The following is a 13,846-nucleotide window of genomic DNA, read 5'->3' as shown; positions in this document are numbered from 1 at the left end:
TTCTCTGAATTAGTTCACCTATTACTGAAATGCAGCCAAGTATGAGAGGAAATGTGACAAATGATACTGCAGTGATGGCCTAGTGCAGCATCTGGGGGCAGCCAGCTGCTGGACTCAATTGCTGCTGCTCATGCTGAATTTTTAAACTCTCCACTTAATCTTTTTTGCTTGGATACTCTGTCTTTTAACATTCAAAAACTTCATCTTGGGCTGGGAGGTTGAAGTAAAGGGATATATGGATGCAAAAGAATGCAAGATAGGTAGATACCTGGATTGTAAAGTTATCTGTTAGTGGCTGTTCAATGTGAAAAATAAAACAAGAGACAAGAACACTAACAAATGACATCCCCGGATACCCAAACTCTAGGGAGCAAGGGATATGTGAGATGGTAGCAGAGACCAGATTTATCAGGAAAGATTCAAGCAGAACATTGCAAATTACATGAAAAGAGGAAATAAGGTTGTCATGGGTCTCACAGGAACTAACAAATGCCTTATGCATGTTTTAAAGGTATTATGAGAACATGTGACATTTATTTTGCAATGTCAAGGGAAGGGCCAAAGGGAGGGATCAGAGTGGGTCAGGGAGGAATGAATATAGGAAAATAGAGAGGAAGAGGAATAAAAGGGTCTGTTTGAACATCAAGATATTCATTGGACTGAGCCATATGTCTGCCTACTACAGCCTGTTCCATCTCTTTATTAAACTTGGTTCTTAGCTGGTTTTGATGTGATCTTGCTTTCTCTTCAGTGTAGGGGCAGATGTGACTTGATAGAGAACTTCTGGAAAGACCTGAGGTCCAAGCTGGTGCCTGTGCAAGGGGCACACAGGTTGTGGGCACAATAGTGCACAGACTTAGCACTATTTGAGGGGTCTGTAGATATTGGTGTTTGTGAGTGCGTGTCTTTCTCTAGCAAACCTCAGTCCTCATCAGCTGGGCAACAGGCGGAGGATCAAGCCGTCTCTCTGTGTGTGGCCACGTGAGTGCTGCTAACCATGGTGCTGTTGGTGAGGGCACAGGTGTGTGTCAGCACCTCTGGAGTTCACACATGGGGTCACTACCAGCTGGACCTGCAGATGGGAGCTCCACTCATGGCACCTAATTGGACTGGAGCAGGACGAGTCTCCTGGGTTTCAATGTGCACCAACTGCAGCTCTCATGCAGGGGGTGAAGGAATGGGAAACCTGCAGTTCCACTCTCTGTAAGAAGTGATACTAGTTAAAGCAAGCAGAGAAAAGTTTTACCCAAAGCATGGATCCTGCTTTCTAGAGCAGCAGGCTTCCCACGTAATATATGGAATCTGAGGACATCTGAAACTAGGGTGCCAGGAGTTGAAATCTGCTATGTTTGCAAGTCCTTAGCAGATAAGATTGAAGTGCTCCACAAGTGAAGCATTAAATGGTGCTGTATTTTTAAACTTGGAAAGACTTTGAATACTGTGAACAGTAATTTTTGCCTTCTAACTGTTTTGACTCCTTGCTCTTTCTAGGGGAAATGGAAGAGTTAGAAACCCTGTGGCTGACTGGTATTTGCCACAGCGAGAAGAATGAAGTCATGAGCAGCCAGCTGGACATTGACAACATGGCAGGAGTGTTTTACATGCTTGCAGCAGCCATGGCACTCAGTTTAATAACCTTTGTCTGGGAACACTTATTTTACTGGAAACTTAGATTCTGCTTCACTGGAGTCTGTTCTGATAGGCCGGGATTGTTGTTCTCCATCAGCAGGGTTAGTATGGTTTTCATATCCCCTTTCAGAAAACTGACAGATAAAACACTGCCTCCTTAAAAATCCTCTTTTATTCTTGCTTAGACATTTAAAATATATGTCAGAGCATCCATGTGATGCTCTAGAGTAGTCAGTGGGCTTAGGATGTACTTGCATTCCATGGGAAGTGTTTTCTCCATTAGGTGATTCTAGGATGTGTGTTATACATGTTAGGATAATCAGTAATCAAAGTCTGACAACAAATGCATTTCAGGGAAACTAAACTTCAGTAATGAAATGGTAGAACTGCTCAGATGCAAGAAATAGATTAATTTCCACATGAAAAACCCCAAACAAAATAAGCACTAAATTGACAGACAATAGTTCTCAGTTTGGTGTATTTTTTAAACAAGTGGCTTTTAAGGGATAAAAAGAGACTGGAATATTTTTATAAGCTTTTCTTCAAAGCAAACTTAAATAGACCATATAAGAAAAGGTCAAACACAAGAGTCATTTATGTTCGGTTAGACACTAAAACAGATTTTAAGGATAACTTTACCAAACCCAGAGTGGTTTTACAGTTCCAGATAACTGATACTTGTCAAACAAGAGAAGTATGTACTTGTTCTTATATTTGGGACTAAGTAGTTGGCTTTTGTCTGTCTTTTTTTTAAACACCTCTTTTATGAGATAATTTATTTTGCTGGAATTTTTCCTATAGCTGAGAAGAATTGACAGTGATACTAAAATGCCTAATTACTTTAAAATGTACTGAAATTACCCTGTTGAGTAAATTAGACTGCATTGGAATTGCACTCAAAACACTCTGCCCTACCCTCTTGTGGATTGTGCATTAACCTCCACATTTTACTTCATTTTACACATTGAACTTCTTACTTTTGGCTTTTCACATGTGAAATTCTCCTAACCAATACAGGTTAAAAATAGTACTCATTTCAAGGGTAAATTTCTGAGACTTACAAGTTGATAGGGTCAGAAATGTCAACTGAGCTCACAGGAATGACCAAAGGGGAGTTAAAGGATGGACTTCAGGCTTTTGATCAAAATGAACTCAAATTCTGGTTTTAGAAAGAGTTGGAACTTTTTCATATGTCCTAGGAAAAGATAAAACATGATGACTAGAAAGCTTTATTATTTCAGTGAAAGTGAAGAGTACCTTAACTCCCATGAATAGCAGCCTGACTGCAGACTTGTTTAGAGGAGTAAGTAAAGGTTATTAAAGGTTAGTTACACTTTGTGATGAGATTGGGAGCATTTTGGGGTCCCTTCTAATCTTGTTTCTGGAATAAGCAGAAGAGGTAAACATGGACTAGTGGTTTGTAAAACACTTTTTCCCCTTTTCCTTTCTGGTTTCCATATTGTTGTAGAGAAATGCTAAAAGGATAAAGATATACTTTTAATCACTAAACAATGTTTATTTTTAATTTATTTTTCATTTACTGCTGATTTAAAACAGAATGGAAGCATTTAACATTTACACCTAGTGATTTAATTTGTTTTATATGATTCATATTGCAGGGTATTTACAGCTGCATTCATGGAGTACACATTGAAGAGAAAAAGAAGTCTCCTGACTTCAGTCTGACCAATTCTCAAACCAACATGTTAAAACTACTACGAACAGCGAAAAATATGACCAATATCAATCCTTCAAGAATTAATTCCCCCAAAAGAACAGCTGATTTTATTCAGAGAGGTTCCTTAATTATGGACATGGTCATGGATAAAGGAAACTTGGTCTTTTCTGACAATAGATCCTTTCAGACAAAGGACAACTTTTTTGGTGACAACATGAGTGAACTGCAGACACTTCCTAGCAACCGACACAAGGACAATCTTAACAACTATGTTTTCCAGGGTCAGCATCCTCTCACACTGAATGAGTCCAATCCAAATACAGTAGAGGTTGCAGTAACAGCAGAAGCAAAAGCGAACTCCAGACCTAGGCAGCTTTGGAGGAAATCTGTTGAATCTATACGCCAGGATTCTATACGTCAAGATTCTGTACGTCAGGGCCAAGGTTCCCAGAGAGAAAATGGGTCAGATGAAAACAGGCAGCTTTCACTGAAAAGCCAAAGATACCTTCCTGAAGAGATTGTCCATTCAGATGTATCAGAGACATCAAGCCGAGCTACTTGCCATATGGAACCTGAAAACAACAACAAGCACCACAAAACAAAGGACAATTTTAAAAAAAGGACAGTAGCATCAAAACACCCAAAAGACTGTAGTGAAGTGGAACTGACATATCTGAAAACCAAACAGAGCTCTCCACGGGATAAAATCTACACGATTGATGCTGACAAGGAGCCAGGATTCCGCTTGGACACACCTCAGTACGTCGAAAACATCGTCCTTCCAGAAACGATTGACTTTCCTGACGTTTATCAAGATCACAATGAGAACTACAGGAAAGCAGAACATGCTAACAGGACTCCCTTGCATAATGAAGACAGTCTTCCAAATAATGACCAGTATAAACTTTATGCAAAGCACTACACGTTAAAAGATAAAAATGCTTCCCTAGGTGACATGAATGATAGATACAGACAGAATTCCACCCATTGCAGGAGCTGTCTCTCCAATTTGCCCACTTATGCGGGACACCATTCAAGCAGATCTCCCTATAAATGCGACGCATGCTTGCGGACAGGGAACCTCTATGATATTGAAGAAGATCAGATGATGCAGGATACAACGAACTTATCACTTCCTGAAGAAATATATGAGCACAGCTGGTCACAAAATAATGCTTTGCATAAAAAAAATAAGTTGAGGATTAGCAGGCAGCATTCTTTTGATAATATCGCTGATAAGTCCAGGGAAATTGATATTGGAAGACCTTCTCGTAGTATAAGCTTGAAAGAAAGAGAGAAATTTCTACAAAGTAGTCCATATGCAAGCATGTTTAGTGTTCCCTCAAGCAAACTGTTGAGCAACAAGGCCTCACTTTTAACTCATGCTCTAGAGGACAGTAAGCGGAGCAAGTCCCTGTATCCTGTTCACTCAGATGATAATCCCTTCCTGCACTCCTATCGTGAGGACCAGCACTTATCTCTTAGGCGAAGTCCAGCTGATCTTTATAAACATTCGTTGCCAACAAGAGGAAGACATGATAATTATTTAAGGTCATCCATAAAGTCTACAGCATCATACTGTTCCAGGGATGGTCGGATCCATAATGACATGTACATTTCAGAGCATGTTTTGCCTTACGTTGCAAATAGGAATAGCTTGTACTCAACTCCAAGGGTTTTAAATTCCTGTAGCAATAGACGTGTGTATAAGAAAATGCCTAGCATTGAATCAGATGTTTAAATTTTCCATGAACACTTTATCTATAGGGAACAAAATAGTTGCCACCATCTTAGAGGGAGAACTTACCCTTTAACAGTATCCTGCTATGGTAAATGATACGTAAACCTCTCCCTTTCCCAATGTACTTTTGTACATGAATAGGTAAACTACTATGCTCTTATCTATCCTTTTAAAATATGTCTTGTTGAAAAGGATTAAAAAAAAATAGCCATTTATGTATCCTTTATATATAAATGGCAAGCTGTATTGAAACAGCCCCAATATATGTTGGCAACTATGCTGTTTTGTATCTAATTATTTTACTATTTTGGTTATTCTAATTTCTGTTGCTAAGTATCATTCAATGTACTTTTGTCCTTAGAAATGTTTAATGATTTTCTAGTACTGGATAAGCAATATGGTATGCATGTAGTATGACACAGACAAAAAGAATTAGGAATGCATTTGCACAGATTCAGAAGTAAGACTCTTAAATGAGAACAGAAAGCTAGACTTTCAAAAATATATTTTAGCATCATAATCATTTTCAGAGCCAAATAATAATTAAAAAAAAAACCCCAACCCAAACCCTAGGACCTTAATAAATAAAATACAGTGCTTTAGCACAAAATCAGTATGTTCATTGTAGACTGACAGAAAGTGAATGGGAAGGCTGCAGACCCAAACATGTGAACTGCTGTGTACCAAAAGGAAGCCCCCTGGATCCTGGTTAATGTTAACGTACAAATGCTTTTCTTAATTTCACATGCACTTATCATTGCAAAGTTCAGTGCAAAGTCTGCAGTCATCTTGTCAGAGATTTCACAGCTGCCTACTCCAGAGAATATATTTTTAGATATCACTATATGGCACTTACGTGGAGCTGTGGACTTTATTAGTACCCTTGAGGCCTAACGCGTACCTAAGTTTGCATTTGCCCCTTACTGATGATTACTCAGGGCTGTATAGTATTTCTTTTATTCCTTCACTTCCCAAACCAAATCCCAACCCACTGTAGTTCTTTGTTCATAGTGTATTAATGACATCTAATTAGCTGTATGTTAATAGTGTTGGAGCTGTTAATACAGTACCAAACACTGACAGCCATAGGTTCAGCGTGACCCGTGAGGAGCGCAGCACGTTTATCTGCATACACAGGGAGGGATTAACACCTTTTGAGGGACTTCTTCCTTCCAGAACATTGTGCAGATTTGTTGAGCACAGCACCCTTTTTTTTTTTTTTTTTTTAATCCCTCTTATCAAGTCTGTTATATAAAATGAGTGTATGCACACATAACTAAGGAACAGTATGTTTAATATCGCTTACTGGTACACAAAGATATTCACCTAACAGGGTTATATGACTTTTACTTCTAGTAGAGATTAGATTATTTCACAGATAAAATACCTGCTACACATCCCTCCTCATCCTCACTGGAAAAAAAACCAAACCACACTAGATTTTAGCCATAAGGGAGTGTGGAAGGGAAGAGAGGAAGCCTTTCACGAGTGCAGTGTACAACTGTAAATTTAATTTCAACTGAAGAAGGAAATATAATTTTTTAATATATTTAAATACCGAAAGCATTCAACAGATGGTGCTCTCCCATTCTGCTTCTCTGAGAATTACATGAGTTTTTTGTGTAGAGGAAATTTAGGCTATTCAAGTTTAGACTATCCCTACGTTTCACTGAAGAACAGTGAGCAGGGAAATGATTACCAGTGTGAATTGAACAATGTGAATACTACCCTATCTTTTCTCTAAGCTGGAACTCTGTTCTATGGAATCATGCCTGTCAACTGTAATTGTAGTGTCGGCGTGCCAGAGCTACATTATGCAAGTCGTTTAATTTGGAATAGCATACTGCAGAGCAGAGTTGCAAATGGGAGAAAATCAAATGATGTACAAGCATAGATAAAATATAGATTCTTGAATTTTGTTTACAATTTTTTTTTTAATTGACCATATTTAAGCTGACTTTAAATAGCAAAAAGTCCAGAATGAGTTCTTGGTAATTATAAATGTATTTATATGTTCACCATGATGGCGAAGGATGATATTTTTTAAGGAATGAAATGCAATGAGATTTGAGCTTCTGAATGCCTTTGCAGCTTCCAAAAATCTCAGTATACTTCATAATAAGTACATTCAGAAAGCATATCTATGGGTATCTGTACACAGTCCAGAGGAAATATGTTTTGAGCATTCTTTATTCAACATTTGGTCACAGTTTTTGGCTGTGATTCACATGGTATGCCTTCTGATTGCTCACTGGATGTAGTTTTACAAACATAAGCTCCTTGCCTGCCCTTAGAGAGATTCACACTCCTTAGGACCAGTTGTATGAACATAACAGGGCTAGGGTGTTTACAGGATGAACACAACTCTTCATGAACCACAACCTTTGCCCAGAGACACAGGAAGACAAATGTACTAAAAGTATAAATATTTTTGTAATGAGTTTAGTGAAAGTATTTCAGCCAAATTTTGATTTCCAAGACAAAGCACAGCACAGTAAATAAAATCTTAATTTGAACTGTCTAGTGTGTTTCAGCAGATATGGTATTGGCTGATATCATACCAAAACCTGCCATGCAAGTCACTGAGAATTTTACCAAGGGAATCAAAGAAGTCAGTGGTAGTTCTTGTCTTTCACATCATCTTGAAGCTCTTGAAATATTTGCTGATCACTTCAAGTCCTTTGCATCATCATCTCTGTCTAACTAGATACACAGAATCCAGTATCTAGACAAGTACTGTATGTGATATTGTGGGAAAGGAAAAAAAAAATCCCATTTACCATATTTTCTCACTGCTGAGATCCAAATGTAAACATCCTAAACCCAGGTGGATTTATCCTCCTGTGAAATGTACAAGCAAATCAGCTAGAAATAAATATATTTCAGTGTTTGCTTTTTCTGATTTGAGCAGATTTTTGGTGCCTGTAGAGATTTATTACTATTGGTTGCAAATACGCAATGCAATCACTTCCCCTAAACCAAAACAAGTTAAAGAGGCAGAGGGAAGACTTGATAATGTTGCACAGCAGTTGTTCACATGGAAATAAAAGATGCTGCCTTAAAGGAGAAAATAAACCCCACCATACTGAAAATAGAGGGAGTTAAAATCTGCATGCATTTGATGTTTTGATCTTGGCTTATAATATCAGTGAATAAAGGGGGAAGAAAAGGCTGAAGTGTAGGGTTGTAGGCGAGTAGCTGGTGTGCTTGCAGCTGTATATGTGTAAAGAAGAAGCAGCTGAGAAGTTGAAGAAAAATCTTCAACGTTAGAGCCACAAGCCACAGCTTGTGAGGCTCAGCCATAGAGCACGTGGAATTCTGAATATTGCCTGAGCTTTGTTGATATTATTTGCACTGACTTTCAATTACACTGAGATCAAGACTTTCTGTATTTCCCTCTCTCTCACTCTAGCTGCTGCTATTCTTGAAGAGGAGAAAAGAATCTTCCTGCATAAGTGGCCATCCTTTCTGTACCTTTCTGGATGGTGCTGGTGACTTGTTACATTTTCCTGATTACAGCTCTAGCAGTTTGTTGGTCATTCCTATCACCAAGATTTCCTGTGACTCCAGCTGGAACTGAATCAGGCTGTAAATGATATGGGCCATTCTTGGTAGCATGTCCTGTAGTGTTACACTGCTCCTGGACGACACCTTTTATGGAGGCAGGATATTGAATTGCTGAGGAATGGAGTAGGTACATGGAGGTAAAAACAGCTACATAGACACACCTGCCTCTGGGTTTTTTCCTCTTTTAAAGACATTGTAGAATTTCTTCATGTTTTTGTCTCTCCTTTTTCACCACAGGTTTTCCTTTTTCCTTTCAAATGGATTTTGTGTTCTGCTTGTGTTTCTTAGACCAGTGTAGTCACCCACTAACTTAACCGCATGGAAATAAGACAATATATAAGATAAAATTAAGGAAAACTAAGAGGTTTTGTATTTCTGGGAAATTTCATTCAATGTTTTTGCAGCTTTTGCTCAGAATTCATTATTCTGCTATCTAAGAAGCTTGGTCAGGAGAAAGTGCTGTGGACAAACAGAAACCAAATCACCATCAGCTCACTGTGTCTTGGCAGCATCTCATAAATATATGTCTCTCTCTCTATGATCTTTCAGGAACACTTAAGAAGTGAAATAAGGCTCAAAAGGGAGATTGCTAGTAGTGTTATATTTTCCTGGCAAAACTAAATCTTTTTTCCATAGTTTTGGAGGAAGCAAAAGCTAGAGCTGTATGTATAGGTTTAGGCTCCTATGCTGGAAGCCCAAAGCTCTTTCTGTGGTCACTGGAGAAAGAGAGAGAGAAAGCTCCATCTGAATGGCAGTTCAGAACCACTGAAGGCTTAGGAGCAGTTGTATATGACTTGTCCTGGAAGATTTTAGCCCTCTCTATTGACTTGAGAAGGTACAGGATCCTCACTTAGACATCTCAGCTAGGTGAGCTTAGAAAAGTAATGATCTATTGATCCCCAGCCTCAAAAATCTGCTTGTTAAATCTGTGAGTGAGTACTCAGTTAAACCTTGGAGGTGCATACAGGTTCCTGTACTTTTGCAAGTAGTTACTAAGGCAGCAGCTGTCATTTGTGGGGTTTACAATCCTCCCAGCCTAGTTTGGTCTTGTTGTTTTCTTTATACCATTTGACTATCCAGCATGAAATAGAAGTGTCAGAGTTTATTCCTTGTAGAATAACTTTCTGTTTTCTTTTTTCTGCAGTGTAGCCTATGCATCATAGTGATGGGGAAGATTTTTGAACTATGCTTTCCCTTGCAGGGTTCATCAATATAGAACAGGGATTGTGGTTTGTATCTAAGGATCTAAGAGTCACCTTGGATTTAAGGGGGGATTAGAGAGGTGAATCTTTTTGTTGTTTCACATTACATTTAAGATGTTTGATGTATAAAACCTAGTGAAAACAAATCTTTTATGGCAAAGTCCTCTCTTAGTTAATATAGAACAGTAAGTATCCTGTGGCTTGGCTAGATTGTGTTAAGTAGTAATCAGCACATCATGTGCTTATTTCAAGATGGAGTGTCATCCATTCCTTTTCCTAGCTCTAGTCTTCCCTTAGCTCCAAAATCCTTTTAAAGTAGGTATCTTTCCTGTACAGGGCGATCTGGTTAGCAACCTAAAACTAGTTTTTCAGTGATACACTTAAATTGTTTGTTTCACCAGCGATATTTTTTTTTGTTTAGTTTAAACTGTCTTCCTTTTCAGAGCTGAGCCTTCAAAGTATAACAATGAGCTTCTGAAAGAACATAAAGGCCTTTTAAAATATAACTCATGATATGAGCCATTTCCCTGCCCAAATTCACCTGTACTGTCTTATTTATATGTATTTGCAACATGTTAGTATTTAGTAACATTAGCAGGGAGTGCAGTTTAATCACAGCTGCATATTTATTTGTGGATGTAAATGCAAGCACAGGCTTAAGCTATGACAGAGGAAAGGCTCAACCTGCTCTGGCTGGAGTCACCTGTGAAGCTGTGGTTTAGTAGCAGTAGCCTCCAGACCGTCATGTCTCTCGTATTACTCTGATCGTGCAGAGTTTTCTGTCTGATGTGCAAGTATTGTACATAGTGTAAAATTCTTGTTGATGCTCAGTTTTCATTGTGGAATTAATCCCCTGCTCTTCACCTTCATTCCAGTGTTGCAGCAATGTCTGTGGGATGGAGAGGTGGTTGTTCGTGCTTTCTGGTGTCTACTGCCCTGGCAAATGGGAGCAGAAGTCCTGCCTTGCTTCTCTCTGCTCTCCTGGGGAGGGTCAGTGTGCTCTTTGTAAATAAGCTCCTCACATATTTCACCTCAGTCAAGCTTTTTATTTTTTTTTTTTTTCAATTTTTTTGCCTGCATCTCTAGACCTGTGTGCAGCCTATGCTCTCGAAAAAATATGTGCTCTCCCAATGTCCTGCAGCTTTGGAAGTCAGGGTTCCAAGTGTGCACCACCCTGCAATGCAGTCAAAATGCACTTAGTTCTTCCTGTAGATTCATCAGCTTTTTTGTTGCATTCTGCAGAATGTATCTGTTCTAGTTGAAAGTTGTTCTCTTTCAGATGAATGCCAGTCTGACAGCTGTAAGAATCCACTGCTGATTTTGTGATGATTTTGTCATATCTATCATTTAAGAACCAGAAATAACATAAGTAAAAATAAGTTACCTCACTATTTACCAGGTTTTTGTTGTTTTGCACTTAAATGACAGTTTTTACTCCTTTTACTTAATTCTTTACCTACCTGTATTGAAAACAATGCTAAATTAGTAGAGAATATAACCATGCTGTAAACATTGTCATGCAATACCTTTATTAGTAGATAACCACACTAAATATACTATGACATATTTAAAAGAGAGATGGGTTTGACTCTCCAACTCTTAAAAAGTAGTGATGATATGCAGCTATACTCCTAGATGTTTTCTCCTCTCCCTTTTGTATTAGTATTTGTTTTCACTAATATATTTCCAAAATTCTATTTCTATGTGCACGTTAGAAAACTGTGAAAATAAATACCAATAAATATTGTGATACTTACTCAGTGCACTGTAAAGTTCCAGGTGAGATGGTACTTTGCTTGGGAACTGCTGAAGGTTTCCTCACTTCTCATAAATGATACTATGCTTTAATGTGGACAAATGGTAATATTTACAGTGACATGAAATTTTGATGGAGATTGTCTTGTTTTGCACTTCTAGTACTAATTAATAGAAGCAATGGTGTGTTTTCCTCAGCAAATGCATTATGACAATACCTACTTTTTTTTTTTTTTAGTTTTGTTTTGTGCATTGCAGTACCTAAGAATAGCTGTTTTGGAGAGAATTGTGTTACATTCCTACTACAGGATCCTTTAGTCTGGTAGTTCCTTATTGAGCCAGTCTAATCATGGTATTTAATGGCAAAAATACATTTTGGAAATACATTTGGAAATACATTTTTGTTTCTGTTTCACATTGCAAACCCTGTGTTTGGACTCAGTGACACAGTTGAAGGCCCTCAAAAGGCTGCTGTGCCTTCCTGTGCCACTGGGCAAGGAGGTCTGTCTTGTTCACCACTGGGACCAGGTTAGAGGTGTCAAGAAAAAAATTGGAAGATGAGTTGTGCAACGTTTGAAGCATAAATGATGTTAAAAAGTGGGGAAAAAATAATTAAATTGGAGCTTCACAGTTATCTACAGTAGTGGGTGGTCTCTGACAGGCTGCAGGGTGTGTGGTTTCTAGAGGAAATGATAATTTTTTGACTGAAGTGATTTGAATATTTAAGATTCTGAAAGTCACTGAAAAAATGGGAGTTTTCTTTTTTTCCCCCCCATTTTTCCACCCTTTTTAAAAAACCAAAGTCTTTTTGTTGTCATACGAGGTTTCACAGGAAAATGGGCCAAAGAATACAATTAAATATGCAAAAGGTTAATCCTATGGAAAAGGGTATCCTGTCATCTTGATATGCACAAGCATATTAATGGTAATAGGAACAAGGTCTGTAATATTCCTGTACATTGCTCTGTAGGTTGCACTATTTTGAATGATAGAAGCCTGATATTTTAGTTACCAAATACCATAAAAAGCTGTTTATTAATAGTTTAAACTTGTTAACCTAAATATATATACAGTATACCCGGGCGTGTGTGCATACTTTCCAACCTAGTCATGTGTGAGTAATCCCCCAGAGTCCTGGGACTCGTTTCAGCAGTGCTTTATGTCAAGTGATTCTCTTCTCTCTTTTCCAAACCTCTGAGATCCACCAAGCCTCTAGCAGCATTCATTGTAGTGTTTGATACACGTTACTGAAGAGGCTGAGGACGTGCTGGGATCAGGATTGCATTGTGCTAGGACACATGACAACATGTGAGGAGAGTTCCCATCAGCAGGAGCTGGAACTAACACGCAGTATAAATACCAAAGCCATAGTGAAAGGATGTCTTCTCATATGTTCTGAAAATCTGTGGCCAGAGAGGGCCTGTTGGGCTGGTGACTGACTATAAATTTCTGTGTTGGCTTATGTGATCTACATCTAGTCATTAAACAGGTAATTCGAGGTAGCTGAGGGAGCGTGCTTAAAGAACAGAAACTGCCAGGAGAGCTCAGCTGGTGTACATGCCCGTGGCTGCCCGTGTGTTCTCCCATGCAGACTGGGCAGCTTGCAAAATCAGTTTTGCACACAGGCAGTGTTTAGCAGTGGTGTTTGTCAGAATCACTTCTCAACTCACAGGCTTTTGAGCTTGCTGTTATTGGTGGTGTGGCGATTTTGACCAAGAGATGATTGTGCTATTTGGCTTCCCCTCCCCCCCTCCCCTGCCCCAAGTATTTAAAGTATTCTAATCAAAACTTGGAACAAAGAAGACCTTAGAATGATTTGTCTGAAGTAATTCCTGAGCTTTAAATTAAAATTTATTTTTACTTTTTCAAAGGAATAGGTGGATAGTTATTATTTTTTTTTTCCACCTTCACTCAGAAACAGAAAATTCTGTAGGGTCTACAGCTCATTGCAAGTGTGTCTGGGAGAACTTGGTTCCAAGTTCTTCATCTGCAAGAAGAAAATGCTTGGTTAGCAGAGTTTTACCTGGCCTGGGCCTGGATTCCAACCTTAGACAAAGCATCTTTTGACTTAAATAGGGAGTGTGAGTGAGTCAGTGCGTGAGTGATGGGGGCAGATGCTTAGTGCAGTTCACACTAAAACCCAACCAAACCGAACCTCATGTTCCAAAGGTATGAAAGTTGTATCATGTAAAATTATGTGCAGCTAGGAAGGAAACTAGTGCAATTTGTAGTGAGAAGTGTTTGCGGCTTATACTTGATATCAGCTATAATATT

At 38.6% G+C, this 13,846-nt stretch overlaps 1 protein-coding gene across 1 annotated transcript in view; it reads left to right on the top strand.

Moving 5' to 3' along the window:
- The window catches only part of GRIN2A (glutamate ionotropic receptor NMDA type subunit 2A), a 175,071-nt gene extending 170,023 nt beyond the window's left edge, over window positions 1-5,048 (top strand). The window contains exons 11-12 of the mRNA XM_054390918.1: window positions 1,492-1,730; window positions 3,249-5,048. Of these exons, the coding sequence (XP_054246893.1) occupies window positions 1,492-1,730; window positions 3,249-5,048 (2,039 nt within the window). The remainder of the gene's footprint in view (window positions 1-1,491; window positions 1,731-3,248) is intronic.
- The last annotated feature ends 8,798 nt before the right edge of the window (window positions 5,049-13,846 follow it).

This window comes from Indicator indicator, chromosome 22, assembly GCF_027791375.1.
Source record: "Indicator indicator isolate 239-I01 chromosome 22, UM_Iind_1.1, whole genome shotgun sequence".
Taxonomy (NCBI): Eukaryota; Metazoa; Chordata; class Aves; order Piciformes; family Indicatoridae; genus Indicator; species Indicator indicator.
The sequence above is the reverse complement of the archived record's forward strand: the minus strand, read 5'-3'. Positions and strand labels throughout refer to the sequence as shown.